We start from the raw sequence: 17,735 nt of genomic DNA, 5'->3' as shown, positions 1-17,735 counted from the left end.
ATAACGCATCTTCATTTTCTTTAATATACTATGAAAACTGGAACGTGATATTTCTAATTCACGAGATGTGCGACGTGTGGATTTGGTAGGTACAGCGACGAACACTTTTGCAACGAGTTACATATTTCCTTCTATGGTAACGGTGGTGGGGCTTCAAGGCGTATCTAAAACCGATCGGGTTTCTGAGAATTTCTTATAAAGTTTATACATCATATCGTAGAAACAGGTCTGTTGGGATGCTGTGCTGCAAACCCTTCGAAGTCGTATTATAATGTAGGTACCTTGATAAAAGGCATACGCGTTCGGCTGTCGTATACTTTTTGCGGAGCTGCGCCACTATAGCGATATGGCTGGTACAAGTGACAAAAGAATATGTATTAATCATTCGTCCCTCACAAAGCATCACATAGTTTCTTGGAGACGCGGCAAACTTGCGCGTAATTTTATTTGATAGCGTAAACTGACTTTTGGGCCACCCGGTATAATTTAGTAATATGTCTTATCTGTCTAATTAAAAAAAAATAAAAGTGTGATGAGGTGGTCGGGTTTTACCCCGTCAAATGCATTGTTGTAGTCTATGAAGCATTTCTACAGATCCTGATCTATGCCCATGCATCATTGTGTGAGCACATCCCTTGTGCCAAAACCTCGGAAACCAAACTGCGTCTCGCTGATATCTTCAGGAATTCTTTCCATACTTATTGTGCACATTTTCTAGCAGTGCAACTTTTGGGGATAATCATAAATCTGTTGTCTGTTGTGAGCAATTGATCTGGTATAATTCCTGTATTATGTATAGTGTTAAATAAGTCCAGCAGAATATCTGTATGTTCACATTCTATCAGTTTGATTATTTGGGCAGGTAACTCTTCTGGCCCTCAGAGTTTCCAACATTTTAGTGTTTTTATAGCGTACGCGACTTCTGACTTCGTTATCTCAGGTTCGCTTTTCTCCTGTTCACCGATTCATTCTTCGTTTTTTCTGTTATTCTTAAAGAGTTCTTTTACGTATCTTTTCCATGTCTTACATTTTTTCTCTGTTTTGATGAATATTTGTTCCTTGCTTAATCTTTATGTGCTTGCTAGTTTTTTTGTATGTTTCTATTAAACCTTTAATACAAATCTAAATAGCCCGCAGTAGTTCTATTTCTTCACATTTCTCTTTGTACCACTCGTCTTTAGCTTGCCTTATTTGTTTGCGAATTATTTTTTAAATATCATTTTATACTTTATAGGAAGAAAATGAATGATGGCAGTTTACCTTTTCTTGATGTGCATATTTCAAAAAATACCTTTTATACTTTTAAAATTACCTACCTCTAACTTGAATTTGAAATCTACTGCAAACCCACCACTACGAACAATGTCATCCAATACTCTTCGAACTCCCCACATTCCCACAAATTTGCCTCTTTTAATTCCCTTTTTTATCGCCATTTCAACTTCCCTTTTCTAAAGAAGCTTTTCTTGCTGAGTTAAACTTAACTTAACATATCGCTTTTAATAATGGTTTTCCGTTTGATATTATTAATCGCCTTTATTATACATTTTATAATAAATATAAACTCACCTACAACTTAATTCATCTCGATAATAAAAATAGCCGCCTTTATAGATCAATATCCTTTTGTGGTAATATTTCTTATCAGCTAGCAAACTTGTTTAAGCCTTCAAATCTCATAATTGCCTTCAAAACAATGAACAATTTAAAAAGACAACTAGTTGTCTTTTTAAAATGATCTTAAGAATGTTCTTTTTAATGGGATAGATAAGGCTGATTTCTTTTCAAAATCAGGGGTATATTCTTTAAAATGTAATGCCATTTACATAGGACAATCGGGGGTAAAATTTCCACAGAATTAAGGAACACACATCGTTGGTAGACAAGTACAGGGTTACTGATATTATCTTTGTTTATCTAGTTTTTCTTTAACACAGGGAGTTGATATTTTGCACGAATGCTGTGATTGAAATCACGGCCGCCCCTTTGGAATACAAAGTTAAAGGATTATTCTAATACGGACATAATTTCATTAATTTATTTCCCTTCCTCTGCTTTTTCTTTAAATACACCAACATAATAATAGCTAATAGTATATCATCTTTGCGCATTTGATCCGAACTATAAAAACTGTGTCGCGCGTTTATCAGCACGGCAAAATGCACAAAATTTACAACAGCGATCGCAAGCTTAGCTGTAGCATTATCAATAAAGAATTCATCCAATCTATTATACCAGTATTCTTTGAATTTTTATCGAGATTGCTAAAATATTGTTATCATTGATATGAAATGATATCAAAAAAAACTTTGGGTTTTTTCTGGAAAAAAAAATGTTTTTTAGTCGGTTGGGATCTTCGACAACCTGGAGTGGCCTGGAGATTAGAAAATGGACTTAGACAAGGGGTGATTACCACATTTTGCATTGACACGCACCAAAATTGGCTAGCACTAGGTACCTGCGATGGCATGCATACTGTGTGGGACTTGCGGTTTAGGTTACCAATTACGACCATTAATCTGCCCACTCAGGGAAACCAGGCTGTAAGAATTAGGAAAGTGATACCACACCCCACCGAGCACTCGTGGCTTTTATCTAGTGTCCAAGGGAATAATGAAATTTCCATGTGGAATTTGGAAACCGGATCTCGACAAAAAGTCTTGTGGGGCAGTACAACGCCGCCTTTATCAATTTTAAACCCGGTAAGTACACATATCAATAATATATTAATTTTAAGAAGGTAAGGAATATTATTTATTTCTATTTGGGAACACAAACAGGCAATCGTCCAAAAAATGCGTCTACAGATGATATTAGTAGAAATTAAAAATTGCTTAATTATATTAAAAAAGTAAATTCAATAACATTGTAGAAAGATACGTAATCTAAAAACCCAATTGCTATTCTAAATCCAGTAATTAAGTCTAAATCGTTTTTTATAACATTTTTTGATACATGATTAAAAATTCATTTTTATCGCAGCATCCTATTTATTGGCGAATTTTTAAAGCTATTTTTATGATGTGCGTGAACCACAAAACTACGAGGATTTCTTTACATTCTTTGTGAAATGGCTATTGGTATTATCTACAATAAATGCATGGCAATAAATGACTGGCAACATACAATATTGTGCATAAATATAGCAACAAGCGATGTTTTCAAAAATATTATTTGCTCCTTTATTCCATATTATTTCTTTACTTTTAAGTACACGCCTCTGAATTATTTATAAATATACCGAGATATTATAAGAATGCCAATGCAGAGTAAGGAACTTCATGTTTTTTTATTTAGACAATGTGCATAAATATAGCAACATTCTTGTTTCGCATTTATTTTATCAGTTAAATATCGATTTACCTGCTGTAAAAATGTGATTTTTGAATCTCAGAATTAACTTAAAATGGGTCGCTCAAAAGCCGTCTCTGGTGATGTAAGAAAAATTATTGTGGAGCGTTACGAAAATGGTGTTAGGCAGAGTGACATTGCAAGAAGCTTACGGCTTCACAGGTCAATCGTATCCAAAGTTTGCAAAAAATTTCGCCTTACTGGAACAGCTGCACCGGCGCCCATTCCTGGTAGACCTAGAAAAACAAATTTGAGGATGGATAGGCAGCTGCTACGAATTTCCAAAGAAAATCCTTTTTTGTCTTCTTCCCAAATTTTGGCAAAATTAAAAGAGGGTGGAGGAGTAAACTTCAGTTCCAGTACCGTAAGGAGAAGATTACTTGATGCCAACTTACCTGCTCGTCGCCCCGTCAAAAAACCGTTACTCTCAAAGAAGAACGTCAAGGCTCATTTTCACTTTGCCCAATCTCATGTCTACTGGCCTGTAGATGATTGGAAGAAAGTATTTAGTGATGAATCTAAATATAATTTATTCAGGACTGATGGAGTGATGTACGTCAGACGCCCCAGTGAACAAAGATTAAACAAAAAGTACATTTGCCCCACAGTTAAACATGGAGGGGGAAATATTCTTGTATGGGGATGTTTCTCGGCTCGTGGCATGGGACCCATAGTAAGAATAGTGGGCAAAATGGATCGTTTCATGTACAAAGACATTCTGCAAACACATTTAGTGCCATATATGGATGAAGTCATGCCAGTAACAGCCATATTTCAGCATGACAACGATCCAAAACATGCTTCTCAATTTGTTAAGAGGTTATCCGATAAAAAAATAAATGTAATGGTCTGGCCATCTCAATCGCCAGACCTAAACCCTATATAGAATTTATGGCATTACATTGACACCAAAATCAGGCACCTAACATCCTCTAGTACAAATATTCTCTTTGAAATAGTGGAAAAAGCTTGGAAAGAAGTGAACAATGACTATATTATGAAATTAATTGAGTCCATGCGAAGACGATGTGCAGATGTTATAATTTAGTTGGGTTATATTTTTTTTAGAATCAAAACTATTTTTTGTTGCTATATTTTTGAATAATAAATTTGCATAAAACAATTTGGTGTTTTATTTATTATGATACGAAAAATATGATAATATGAAAATATAAACAGGCTCTAACTATTCTTGTAAATAATATATAAACCTTACTTATAAAATAGATACTAAAAGATATATAACAGGAAAGTTCAATGTTGCTATCTTTTTGCACAATACTGTAGCTATGGTAAAATGTAATTAAAGTATTATCGTTTCTCAATAATATAGTACATTCCCAATGAAAGGAACAAGCATTTAAAGTTCAGGTATTTTTTTCTTTTATTTTTTGGACACATCGATTAGTATTGTCACTTGCGCGTTTTTTTTAAATTAAAAATTTCTATACAAAGTGCCCTAAGTAGAAACTGTGACAAAGGGTTATTAGGAACTTGTTAATGCAAAGTATTGAAATAATGAATGAATGAAGGATCACCGCAACAAATTTAGAGAAAAAATATATAAATAGACAGTTGGTTTCTTTAAATTATTTATTAATTTTTGCTCCGCTTTCTTTAAAAATAATTTCAAAAATCCAAATCAGAAACCATCGTTTTTAACTTGTATCAGAAAAAAACATACCGAAAATGATTTTAAATTCCTTTTATTAGTTTGGCATATTAGAACGTTCTTGGACATATCTTCTATTTCTTCATTTTCCACTTTTCTCTCCAAATATCTTCAAAACGTTAATTTTTATAAAAAATCATCGACTTTAACTTTTGAAACATACAAAATATTTTTTTAAATTTTGTTATTAAATGTCCATTATTTTTACGACAAATTAGAAAATATAAAAGAATGTATAGATTACATACTTGTCAAATTTCCATATTACATGCGATCTTAAGCAAAATATTTTTCTCCTTAAGTTAGTCTACACTTTTTCATCTGTTTACAACTAATAACCCTTACAAGGGGATTAAGAGTTGCATTATTTTTTTGCAGAAGATAATCTCAAAAAACTAATAAGTCCCTACAAACATGTGCACTCAACATCTTTTGTTACCACTTGTATAAACTTGCTGAAATCGTTGTTTTTATCCTTGTTACTAGAAAAATTAAGTTTAACAGAACATTTCTTCACCTATCATAGCTAGCTATAAATTATTAAAAATCAATAAGAAAAAAAGAGGACGCCGATTAGTTGCTACTTATAATTTTTCATAATTTATATAATTTTTTATATCGTAACTGGCAAGGAAAATATTAAAAAACCCCATATTTAAAATAAAGTAAATGGAAGTTCGAAAATTATATTTTATTACTTTACTACCACTTTTAAAATCAGATTAGATAACCGATACAGACCCGAAACCAGCAAACTATTCAGAAACAAGATCATTGTGCAATATAGGCTTATCATTATCATTACGCGACAGTAAAGAACTGCTGCGATCCCAATTTGGAGGAAGGCATACCTGGCTAACGACTCAAATTACGAAACAGCTTTACCACTAACCAAAACTCTTTATTTTTACTCTCGACACGTGTTTCGCTAACGATGTTAGCATCACACCAAAGAAACCAACAATAGGACTATGACTAGATAGCCAACCAACGCAACATTTATATTGGATGCCGAAAACAAAAAAGTTGAAGAAGTCTTGAATAAGGGTGAATACAGACTACTAACTAAAAATCCCACTATTCTGCTTATCTCTCTGATGTATTTCAGACCAAACTCACTCGTTGTGGTGTTATGTTATGTTTTCCATACCATAGCAAACCACCGCATTTCTAAGAGCTTCCTAAAATACACAAAGGAAGGATGCCATTGCGACCTATCACCAGCTCCAGGATTCGCCAACATCGGAACTTGCCAAATTCATGTTAAGCATTATCCAGCCACTACAAAGAAACACTCAAATCATTTCGACGAACTCCTTCAGGTCATTAATGTTAGACCTACCGCTAAGCTAGTAAGCTTTGATGTTAAGAGCCTTATACAAATGTGCCCACCGGAGAGTCCCTCAAAATCATGAGGAAAAGACTCAGACAGGACTCAACACTTGCAAAACACACTGGATTTTCACTGGAGGGAGTGATGGACCTTTTAAAAGTTTCTCTTTGTAACTCCTACTTTCAACTCAAGGATAGTGGAAATCATTAAAACTGTATAGAAAGGCAGCCACAACATGTAACAACATTGTTGATGCCAGCAGGGAAATAGAAAATATGACCAAAGCCTTACAGCAGAACGGGTATCTAATCAAACTAATTAAGACGACTATTCGTAAAGCAAAGGAGATAACAAGAAAAGAGCTGCAGAAACGGCAGGATAACGATTCTGTACATCAAGAAAGCTTCTAAGAAAAGCAGAAGAATTGCCAGGAAATTCAATATCAAGAATGCTTTCAGTTCGAAGACAACCATTTAGAACACTGAAAGCCTAGAATTAGCATTACTATTAGCCCATAGTGGAACTATGGGCATTTTGTTTGCTTGCAACATCTCTGATGCAATGATCCAAATGCTTATGTAGAAATGGCGAAAAATACTTTATAATATCATAAAACTTTGTCACTTATTTTGACAGGCACATAATATCTACTACTTCTCCTTTAATAAAATATGAAGCATTTTTTAAATAAAATAAAGTGTATATTAAAAGTTAAATAAATGTAGATCGTGTATATTAGAGAAAAGGGAAACAACATCGCAACGCCACTCGATCTCATTGTTGATGCTACCGACACAATGAATCTTTACCAATGACGCCGTCAAAAATATTTACATGATAAATATTTATTAATAATATATTATGCTTTACATATAAGCAATATTACCTTTATGAACTCTTTATGCATTTGTTTTAACGTGTACTTTATTAGGATTAAGGTATTCTAATAAAAATCATTTTTATGGAAATTAAATATTTTATAATTATTATAGATTCATAATTCATGTTTTAAGATACAAGTTTTTAACATACGCCATTTTTCTGCTGAGACAACACAATAACATAAAATCAGTCCTGCTAATAAAACCATGGACAAAACTCAATTTTTTTAATCGTTGTAGCCTTATTACATAAGTATTAAAAAAAAAAATTGAAACGAATCTTATCGAGGATTTGACGAGAATCTTTATAGAATTTTATATTTTTAAAAATGTAAAGCTTCTCGTATTTCACACACACTAAGTTTACATTCAAGTTTTTATTTAGGTTTATTTTTATGATCCTCTATTCTACGTTTATGATGATGGTTCTTCCTTGATATGATATTATGACAGTATCGATATTTACTTGTAATAAAATCGGCTTTAATCGCATTTTTTCCATTGTGCGGCACAAGTTTTTACCATCGTAATAGTTCATAAAAATACTCAAATTAGACCTTTTCCTTTTGTCAAACAAAACCTAAAGAAAAAACAGAACTTCTATAGAAAACCGTTTGACTAAAAGACATTTCGCGCATTACTGAGCTGTTGCTTGCGGTGTTGCCATTCCAAATTTTTTTTAATTAGGAATAAAAATTTTAATACTTTTTTTTAATTTGAAGGTGTTATTTTGGTTCCTGGAATAGATTATATCTACTTCTAATTTTTATTTTTAATTGAAAATCCAACACAAATAAGTTAAATTAATATTATTATACAGGGTGGCTAAATGAAAACGTAACGGCGGCCACGTCGGGCTCGTAAAGATTTTAAAAAGAAAACAATTCTTCTTCTATATTCTTCTTAAACTATTGACTATTTTAACACTAGTACAGTTTTTTGGGAAATAATGGCAATTCTTTGTCAAACTATTAATTTATAATAATCATACATAAGCACTAGTCCAACAAATGCTGAAAATGGCCACCTCAATGCAATTATACAGATTTTGTTCAAATTGACGTCGCATATTTCGTAACATATCAGAAGTTATCTGTTGGCATTCAAATGTAATCCGTGCGCGCAATTTGTTTATTGAAGCCAGTTGGGAAGCATAGATTTTACTCTTTAGATGACCTCCTCAGAAAAAAATCCAGAGGTGAAAGACCAAGCGACTGTGCGGGCCATTCAACAGAGCCTATCCGTCCAATCCAGCGACGAGGATAGTTTTAATTTGAATAATTGAGGACAACTATTGCGTAATAGGGGCACCATACTGCTGAAATAACGCCTCGCCGTCAACGTATCGATTGTTATTGCGAACATTCATCTGAGAAATAAAGGTTAAACACATAATTGGGATTATTTAAGGCTCTTTGACTCGTTATTTCACAGAACTTCAAGCGCCGATCCTCATCGTCTTCATTTATTTCATGTTTAGCATATTTTTTTCATTTATAGGGGTGCAAATCATGATTTTTTGAATCCCTTGTATAGTTCCCCGATTGTTTCCAGAAACAGAAGCTTACTGTCGAGTTAGCTTTTGATCCATATTAACATGGTCCAAAACCACAACCTCTGCAGCCTCGTTCCTTACCGGTTTTTCAACATTCCTTTTTTTATTGGCCACCGATTCTGTTTTCCTGAATTTTGTAATTAGTTCTATGATATACTTTCTTTGAACATTTCTGTTTTCTTCACGTTCATTGACAAGTTCTGCTGTTCGAAATGCATTTTGATTGTTAGTAAAAAATAACTCAATTATCTATTCTCTCTTGTAGAGTATAAACCATTTTGACTATTACTTTGTTTAACACGATTGAAGTTGAACTGACCTATAAGTGACATTATTATTTATTGTTTATTTGTATTTTGACATTTTTTTCTCTTCTAAACGTCGATTTGAACAAAGTCTCTATTATTGCATAGAGGTTAACGGTGGCCATTTTCAGCATTTCTTGGACTAGTGTTTATGTATGATTGTTATAAATATATAGTTTGACAAAGAATTGTGATTTAATACAATTTTTCTAAAAACTCAACACTTAATTTAGGGTTTCCAAAAAATTGTATTAAATCTTAAAATAGTCGATAGTTTGAGAACTGCTGAAGTAAAATCCTTAAAAATAGGTATAACCGTAAATAGAGTCGAAAGACCTTTTAAACAAGGTATAACTCGACCCACTTTTCCACTATTTAAGTTTTCGACCACTATTTAAAATTTTTGAGGTTAGTTCCACTCTAGCTAAGGGATGATAAATGGGGGTGGTATTATACTCTGAAAATGTTTCCCCCTGGTAATCTAAATTGACGTTTCCGAGCGTTTTCTTCTTAAAATTTTTACGAGCCCGACATGACCGCCGTTTCGATTTCGTTTAGCCACCCTGTATGTGTTAATGTATAGCTAAAAATTTCCTATTTTGAAAATGTGTGTAAACTTGACAACATAGAATCACTGCATATTTTTGTAAAAAAACAGTCCCTTGCCCCTGAGCATATATTGAAGTCAAACAAAGTTGTTGTTTACTGATTCTAGGCTTTCAATGTTCTGAGGTTTAGTATCGCAAACCAACCCAGAATGTTTACTAGACACCAAGAACTCTGCGGCCCAAAGCATTAACAAACGTTATTGTCAAAATTGACGTTTTTACATTAATGGATTCTTTATGGAATTCTACATGTGCCTATTTTTTTCATTTTACAAAACAAGTATTATTTATATTATGGATGCAAAGTTTACTATACATGAGAGAATCATAGTAAGATTTTCTCTGATTTAACTTAAATGCAGTTAGCCACTTTTATGCTTTGTACGACAGTACTTTGTATACCAAATCCCCTGTGAATGTGGGGAGTCATACATAAGAAAGAAAGAAAAAAAGAAAATGTGCTATATTACGTAAGAATAATCTTGTGTACAAGCATCCTACAAGCTAAAAAAAACAAAACAAAAATACAATTTCAAAAATTGACAAAACAACTAAATAAAGGTAAACTTGTTGACAAAACTAGAGAAGAAAAAAGGAAAAAAAAACTTTCCAACATGTCCAAGGTTAAAACCTATCATTAAAAAAGTCATCCAGGTTATAATATGCCTTAGCCAATAAAAGCGTCTTTAATTCTCTTTTAAATTTTTTAACATCCGATATATGTCTAACACATAGAGGAACGTGATTGTAAATTTTTTACTTATGTAAATTAATGAGTTTTTGGTAAGGGAAGACGTAGGAATAGGTAGGGGAACATCATTTACACGACGAGTCAAATGGCCAGTGTCAGAGGGTAGTTTGGGAATGTTGTTAATAAGAGCAGCTGTTTCTAAGATAAAGAGTGAAAAAAGAGTTAGGATTTTTTCAGAAATGAAGAGGGGTTTGCAAGAATCTCTTAACTTAGCAGAACACAGGTATCTAACTGCTTTTTTTTGAATAACAAAGACAATGTTAAAATAAAAGCAAAAGATGGCGGGCGGCAAGAACGCATCGTCAAGTGACTCGTCATCAAATATCTATTTTGAGTGCCATAAATCTACTAAGTCAAGTACAATTGTGTGCATAAAGTGTGGAAAAGCATTTCATAGATCTTGTGCCGAACGCGACTATTCCAAAAAAGTGCAATTTATTGACGCCACTCCTTTAACATGTTGTGATCACGACTTAACCTCCAACACCAGGGAATATCCAGAAACGGAAACCATTAATGTTGACCAAACAACTGAGGTACAACTATTACGAACTCTTGTTAAAGAACTACAGGAAAAAAACCTATTATTAGTGGAAAATATTGCCCTCTTAAAAGAAAAATTAAGTTTTTAGAGGAAAATAAGATGACAAAAAACATAAACCAAGGTAACAAAAAATCCCAACAGAATAATGTCAACATCCCAAATATGCAGGTACCACTTCCAAACACAACTGATACTGTCACCGAGCAGCTTGACGTTAGCCGCGAAGCAAGTGGCCATAAACAAGTAGCAACCGAAACGAAGGATGGTTTCCGACTAGTTGAAAGAAGACGGAAGACTAGAGCTGGGCAACAACTATCGACTGAAGTCAAAGTCGATGGTCGTTCTATCTCTGAGCATAAAATGCCTACAAGAAAAAGAGCAAACATAGGAACGCGTGTGGAGGATGGAACTATATTCGGTCAAGCTACTGAAAAAAACGAGGACAGAAAAATATGGTTGTACCTTAGCAAAATCTCGAAAGCAATTACTAGCGAGGTGATTAGAACCTACGTAGCAAAGCACATTGATACCGTTCCAGAAAATGTAACCATTAAAGAATGTCTACCCAAGACAACAAAATCTGAGCGGAAGAGATATATGATTGGCGTAAGCCCCGTCCACAAAGACTTAGTATATGATAAGAATTTCTGGCCACGTGGAGTAAGTTTCGAAAGGTTCAACTTCTCGCGTGGTCGTAATTTTTTAGACCATCATCAGAGAAGTCAACAAGCCACATGAGTCTGCATTCTAACCTAACAGTTGCTATGCGGGATTTGCATCGCAAGAAGCATGAAAACTATCCTCAGTGTGGGTCTCACCATTCTGACGCTGAATACTTGTCACCAAATACAAATACTTTCAGTAATTCTGCACTAAAGCTGCTTAACTACAATGTGCAAAGCTTAAACAATAAAGTTCTGGAGCTCGAGTTTCTGCTGGCTACACTATCTCCTGACATTCTCACAATTACTGAACATTGGCAAAAAAACCAGGACATAACACTTGTAAAGATACATGGGTATAACCTCTCAAGTTACTATGGTCGCTCTTGTTCAAAAGGAGGTGGCACTGCTATATTTTATAAAGATAAGCATAAAGATACAGACTGGCACAGAAAAAGACTTTGAATTTTGCATTTCTAAAATTGTTATTAATAGCAATAATTCCATAATAGGTGTTGTGTCTACAGATCACATAGTGGTAACAGCCAATTTTTTCTCCACAATCTTGCTAACCTACTTGATGAGATGTATAATAACAAAATTTCTTTTATTATTTCAGGAGACTTTAACTTTAACTTTAGTAATCCTGATGACCATGGCGTGATGGCCTTGCTTGGACTAATGCAGACCTTTGGTCTAATACCTTACATTAACTCCAACACTAGAATCACTGCTCACTGTGCCTCTCAGTTGGATAACATCTTTACAAATATGAACTCAAGTGTTGTCATATCTTCTGAAGTCCTTGTTTCTAATCTGTCTGATCATTATCCTCAAATTTTTGTTTTTAAGAGACAGATGGAGGTTCCCCAATGTGGTATGGTTGTGAAGCGACGAAAATTCTCAACACACAACATGAATCGATTTTACAATATGCTGATGTCGGAGGCATGGGAGGAGGTCTATTCTGCTGAAGGAGTTGAAGGAAAATATAATACTTTCTTTCGTATTCTCTTCTATTATTTTGATTTGGCTTTTCCAATATGTACGACTAGGTTGAAAAATAAGAAGCCAACCTGGATTACACCAGAGATAAAAAGATATTCAAACTACATAAAAGATCTCTATGTTTGGTACAAATATACTAATTCTAGGGAACACTGCGTTACATACAAACATGAAAGGAAACAATATCGACGTTACATCTCCTCTTATAAAAAGTCTATAAATGATAACAAAATCCAAAATTCAAAAAACAAGATAAAATCAGCATGGTCAATCATAAAATCTGAGTCAGGTAAAAATAAAACTAACAACAATATTGTTTTAAGGGAAGATGGTCAGTCCATTGAAAACCCAGCTTTAATCACCGAATTATTTGCTAAACATTTTACTCTTGACCATCAACAAAGCTGTAACTCCAATATACATGACTTGCATAATGATTATCCAACCATATTTCTCAATCCCGTTAATTCTCAGGATATCTTTAAGATATTGATGAACCTTCCAAATAAATTTTCCTCTGGCTTGGATGAAATTCCGGTATTCGTCTTAAAGTTTGTTGGGATTCACTTAGCCGGACCCATTTCCAATGTGATCAATGAGAGTCTTTCTACCCAAATTTTTCCTTCTGCTCTTAAGCGGGCAAAAGTAGTGCCTGTTTTTAAAAAGGGAGAAAAAACGAATATTGCCAACTATCGGCCAGTATCCGTATTACCATCCATATCGAAGGTATTTGAAAGGGTTATCTATCAAATAGTTATGAATTATTTAACTCACCATCAAATAATAAATAAACACCAATACGGATTCGTTCCCAAAAGATCGACGGAAATGGCCATTTATAGTGCAATACAATATATTATGGAGAATCTTGAGAGAAAGGCCAGTGTAGCTGGACTGTATTTCGATTTGTCTAAGGCGTTGTCTAAGGCGTCTAAGCGACACGGTTGACCATTCTTTACTTCTGGACATCCTGGAACGGTATGGCATCAGGGGTGCAGCATCTAAATTACTCAGTTCATATCTAGAGCAAAGAGAACAAATAGTTTGTGTGACACATTCCGGCTCACCAACGTTTTCCCGCCCCCAAATTATAGGAAGAGGTGTGCCTCAGGGCTCAATCTTGGGACCTGTGCTCTTCCTATTATATGTCAATGGCTTGCCTGAGCTATTCCCTTCTGATATGATTTGTCAATTCGCCGACGACACATCAGTTATAGTTGCCAGAAAGACAGTGGCAGATCTTTCACTGGGCTGCTCATCCGCAGTGGAGCTGTCTTTGAACTCTGGTAAAACGGGCAAACTCTACTTGTGTGGTCTGGTGGGCAGTCAATCCCTGTAGCCAATAGTTTTAAATTCTTAGGAATACACATTGACCCCAATTTAAATTGGGAGAAACATATTAAAAACCTTTATTCCAGATTAGCTAGCTTGTGCGGATTGATTAGAAGATTAAGGGATGTAGTGTCTGAGGTATCTCTTCGCCTATTTTATTTCGGACAGGTACAATCGAACTTACAATATGGTATCTGTTTCTGGGGATCTGCAAGAGGAGCTCTAGATATATTTAGAATGCAAAAGCGTATCATTCGTTGTTTATTGGGCATGACCTACAGAACTTCCTGTAGACCTTACTTCTGCAAACTAAAAATACTCACCCTTCCCTCCTTATACTTTTCTTCCTTGGTGTTATTTGTGAAGAGACACAATTATTTGTTTGTTGAGAATAGGGCAATGTACGCTGAGGATGTGACTATGATTACACGACATAGAAGCGATCTCCGCATTCCATTGCATAATTCAGCTTACTATGAAAGAGGTTCTCATTATATGGCCATCAGGGCTTATAGAATGCTACCTGCTGATATTAGAAGCATTGAATCTACAGTCCAATTTAAAAAAGCTGTTTACCACTGGTTGCAGATTAAATGTTTTTATAATTTTACTTTTGGATAATAATTTTAACTTGTGTTAGATATTTAGAATATTTATTTTAAATTTTGTTATTTTGTTTATATAAGTATATTGCCTCTATGAATTCTAGATAAGAAAAATTAATGTACCCTATGGGAGCTAGATCCTCCTTTGTATGACGTTGCTTTGTCGTCCTGTATACGATTTTGTTGGCAAATAAAGGATATTATTATTATTATTATTATTATTATTATTATTATTATTATTATTATTATTATTATGATTATTATGTTAAGTAGCCCCTTATTGGTTAAACCCCAAAAAGGCAAGCCATACCGAATATGAGATTCAGTAAGTCAAAAGTACACTGAACGTGCAACCATCCCTCCCAGCTCTTGTTTTGCCATTCTTACTGCAAAACATCCAGAAGATAATTTCCCAGCTAAATGTAAAATATGATCTTCAAACCGAAGGCGACCATCAATGGTAATTCCTAGGAACTTGCAGCACTCTTTATTCTGCAAGAGGGAATTTTCGTCAAACATCAGACCCTGAATATCGCACTTAAACCCCATAATAGACGTCTTTCTTACATTAAACACGAACCTGTTGGAAGCACACCACCCTGATAAAATCTGAACGTCTTCAAGGATACAAGTCTTAATATAATCAGAATTTTTATGGCTCCATAACAAACATTGGACACAAGCAAAGATTTTGTGCAAAGAGCAACATTGAAAGAAAAGATGATTCCCGAAAACAATTTAAAAAATAAGAAAAAAAATTGACATGATTAGATGTCCTAAACGTCTAAATAAATAAAAAATAATCGTACTACCAATGTAGACATTTTCATAAAAATTTGCACATCGATGTCTTATGTATTAGGGGGCATTTTTTGTACAAGAAAAAAATAATTTTTCCAATGGCCTGTAAGGGCTTTATCGTAAATATTTTTTAATAAAAAAACAGTATACCACTTCTAAAATAAATTTTAGTTCTAAATCCTTGTTTATTTTTGAGCAAATTTATATTCTTGATTTTTTTTTAATGTGCCCCGTTTTTGCGTAAATTAATAAAAACCATTTTTGGAATGGTCAAATTGATCATATTTACTCAACAATTATCAAAATTAAGTTTATTATTTTAAAATGAATTAACTTTATCTTCTCGGAAAACCATTACAATTTTTCAGCATTCTATACGATAACTGGAAAAAAAAACCTTGAAAGTTAATTTTAAGTGTAAATTCGTAATAAATTAAAAATTTCTGGGCATTTTTGGTAATTTTATTTATTATAAACTTTAAGCTATATAGAAAATCGTTATTTTATTTAAAAAACAAAAAAATATAACAGCAACGATAACAAAACAAAATTATTACATTAAGTGTTTTACATGACAGCCACCTGATCCAATACATAGTCTTGTCCTTTTTAATAAGGAACAGCAAATTCCTTGAAAAATCTTTACTTTATTTCGGAATTTATTGCAAGCCTGCCCTTTTCTTTTCCTCTAAATTCTTTCCCAAAGCTGTTCTAGAGTTTCTATGGAAACGGCATAAACCTCCGGACTTTAAATACCTCCAAATGCAAAAATCTTGTAACAAATTTAAATATTCATAAACGTTTTAGCGATCAAGCTGTTCGACGGGCCTTAATTACCCCTATCTAAAAATTAATTTTAAATCTGTGTTGATGATGGGCTTTCTTCAACATTTGAATAATAATGGGCGTTATGAATATTAAAAATTCAATTCTTATTAAACTCCATAATTAAACAAAATCTTGGGAAAAACTGATGATCGCGCTTTTTTTTTAATTTTGCAGCCAGTGAAAAATTCTAAACGCGGTGGAAAATCTCATTCCAAAACAAAAATCAAAACTCATTCAAAAACATTTAATTTTTAGAGGTTATCAACGTTAATAATGGAGTATCTTCTGGTCTCATGGTTCTTTGAAATGACTGATCCTGTCTCTCTCAGTCGCGGATGAAGTGCAGTAAACGTAGAGTGCAATGGATGTTTTCTGTTTTCTGAAATTTTTTAACATACCTGCGTTGAGCTTGTCTAGCATTACCCTACAAACTATAAACTAAATGCATATCAGCACATTCCTCGTTATTAAAATAAATCAGTATTAAAGTTAAAATTTGATAATATTTTTGCATGTCAAAAAATATTTACACGGAAATATTTACAGTGTAACTATAACGACTACATCAAACTTGTTTTTGTTTCTATCATTTTATTTTTAAAAAAACTAATAATATAGAAATACGTTGCTATGTGCTTATTTATTGAAATGAGCATTCCAAAAAAAAGGTTTTTATTTATTTACGCAAAAACGGTTAAGACTTTTAGACAACGTTAAGGTTCATCACATAAAGTGAAATGAAACTTTTTTATGGATAATTTAAATTAGATTTTAACCATTTGGAAAAATCGAGTTTATATTCTGGAATTTTTTTCAGACCACACATAGTGTTTGCGCGATGCAGGCAGGCTGTATAGATAGATCACCGTTTTTGTTGTCAGGTGGTACAGATCAAAGATTACGGTTTTGGAATTTAGAGAGCCCCTCAGAAAGTTATTTGGCCCTGCCAGCAGCTAGTGACGCACCTGGAACCACGTTAAGTTATCGTAGCAGGTAAGAGTTTGCACAAGCAGTGAGTAGCTAAAACCATAAGTCAAATATTGTTTTATGTTATATTGTTTTTTTTTTCATATAACCTTTAGTGTGGCAACATACTTAACTCCCGGTATATACAGAACAATATGGAGAATTTTATAATTTATTTTATCGAAAGCATTTGAATAATCTAGCAGTAATTCTTCCCGGGGCAATATCATATAATAAATCATCCTCTAGGTCAAGTATCGCAGTTCTACATGTACAGGGTGATTCATTAAGAATGGGCAATCTCTGAACTGGAGATACTACACACCAAAATATAGCGATTGAGCTTAACATGTCTTATATAAATGTTACAGGTTTACGAGATACAGGGTATTTAAAATTGGAATTTTAAGCAGTATCGTCTTGAAACTTGGCGACTTTATGTGTTTTGACATGCAAATTACGAATTTTGTGGTAAATTTAGCATTATTTATACAGGGCGTTAGTTACACCCTGTTACCTAGGTAAATTACAAC

At 33.6% G+C, this 17,735-nt stretch overlaps 1 protein-coding gene across 1 annotated transcript in view; it reads left to right on the top strand.

Annotated features, from left to right (window-relative positions):
* Positions 1-17,735, top strand: part of LOC126741077 (phosphoinositide 3-kinase regulatory subunit 4) — a 94,718-nt gene that overhangs the window by 68,977 nt on the left and 8,006 nt on the right. The window contains exons 19-20 of the mRNA XM_050447383.1: positions 2,344-2,702; positions 17,054-17,229. Of these exons, the coding sequence (XP_050303340.1) occupies positions 2,344-2,702; positions 17,054-17,229 (535 nt within the window). The remainder of the gene's footprint in view (positions 1-2,343; positions 2,703-17,053; positions 17,230-17,735) is intronic.

This window comes from Anthonomus grandis, chromosome 10 (genome assembly GCF_022605725.1).
Source record: "Anthonomus grandis grandis chromosome 10, icAntGran1.3, whole genome shotgun sequence".
NCBI classification, from domain to species: domain Eukaryota; kingdom Metazoa; phylum Arthropoda; class Insecta; order Coleoptera; family Curculionidae; genus Anthonomus; species Anthonomus grandis.
Note: the sequence above shows the minus strand (reverse complement) of the source record. Positions and strands in the feature narration are given on the sequence as shown.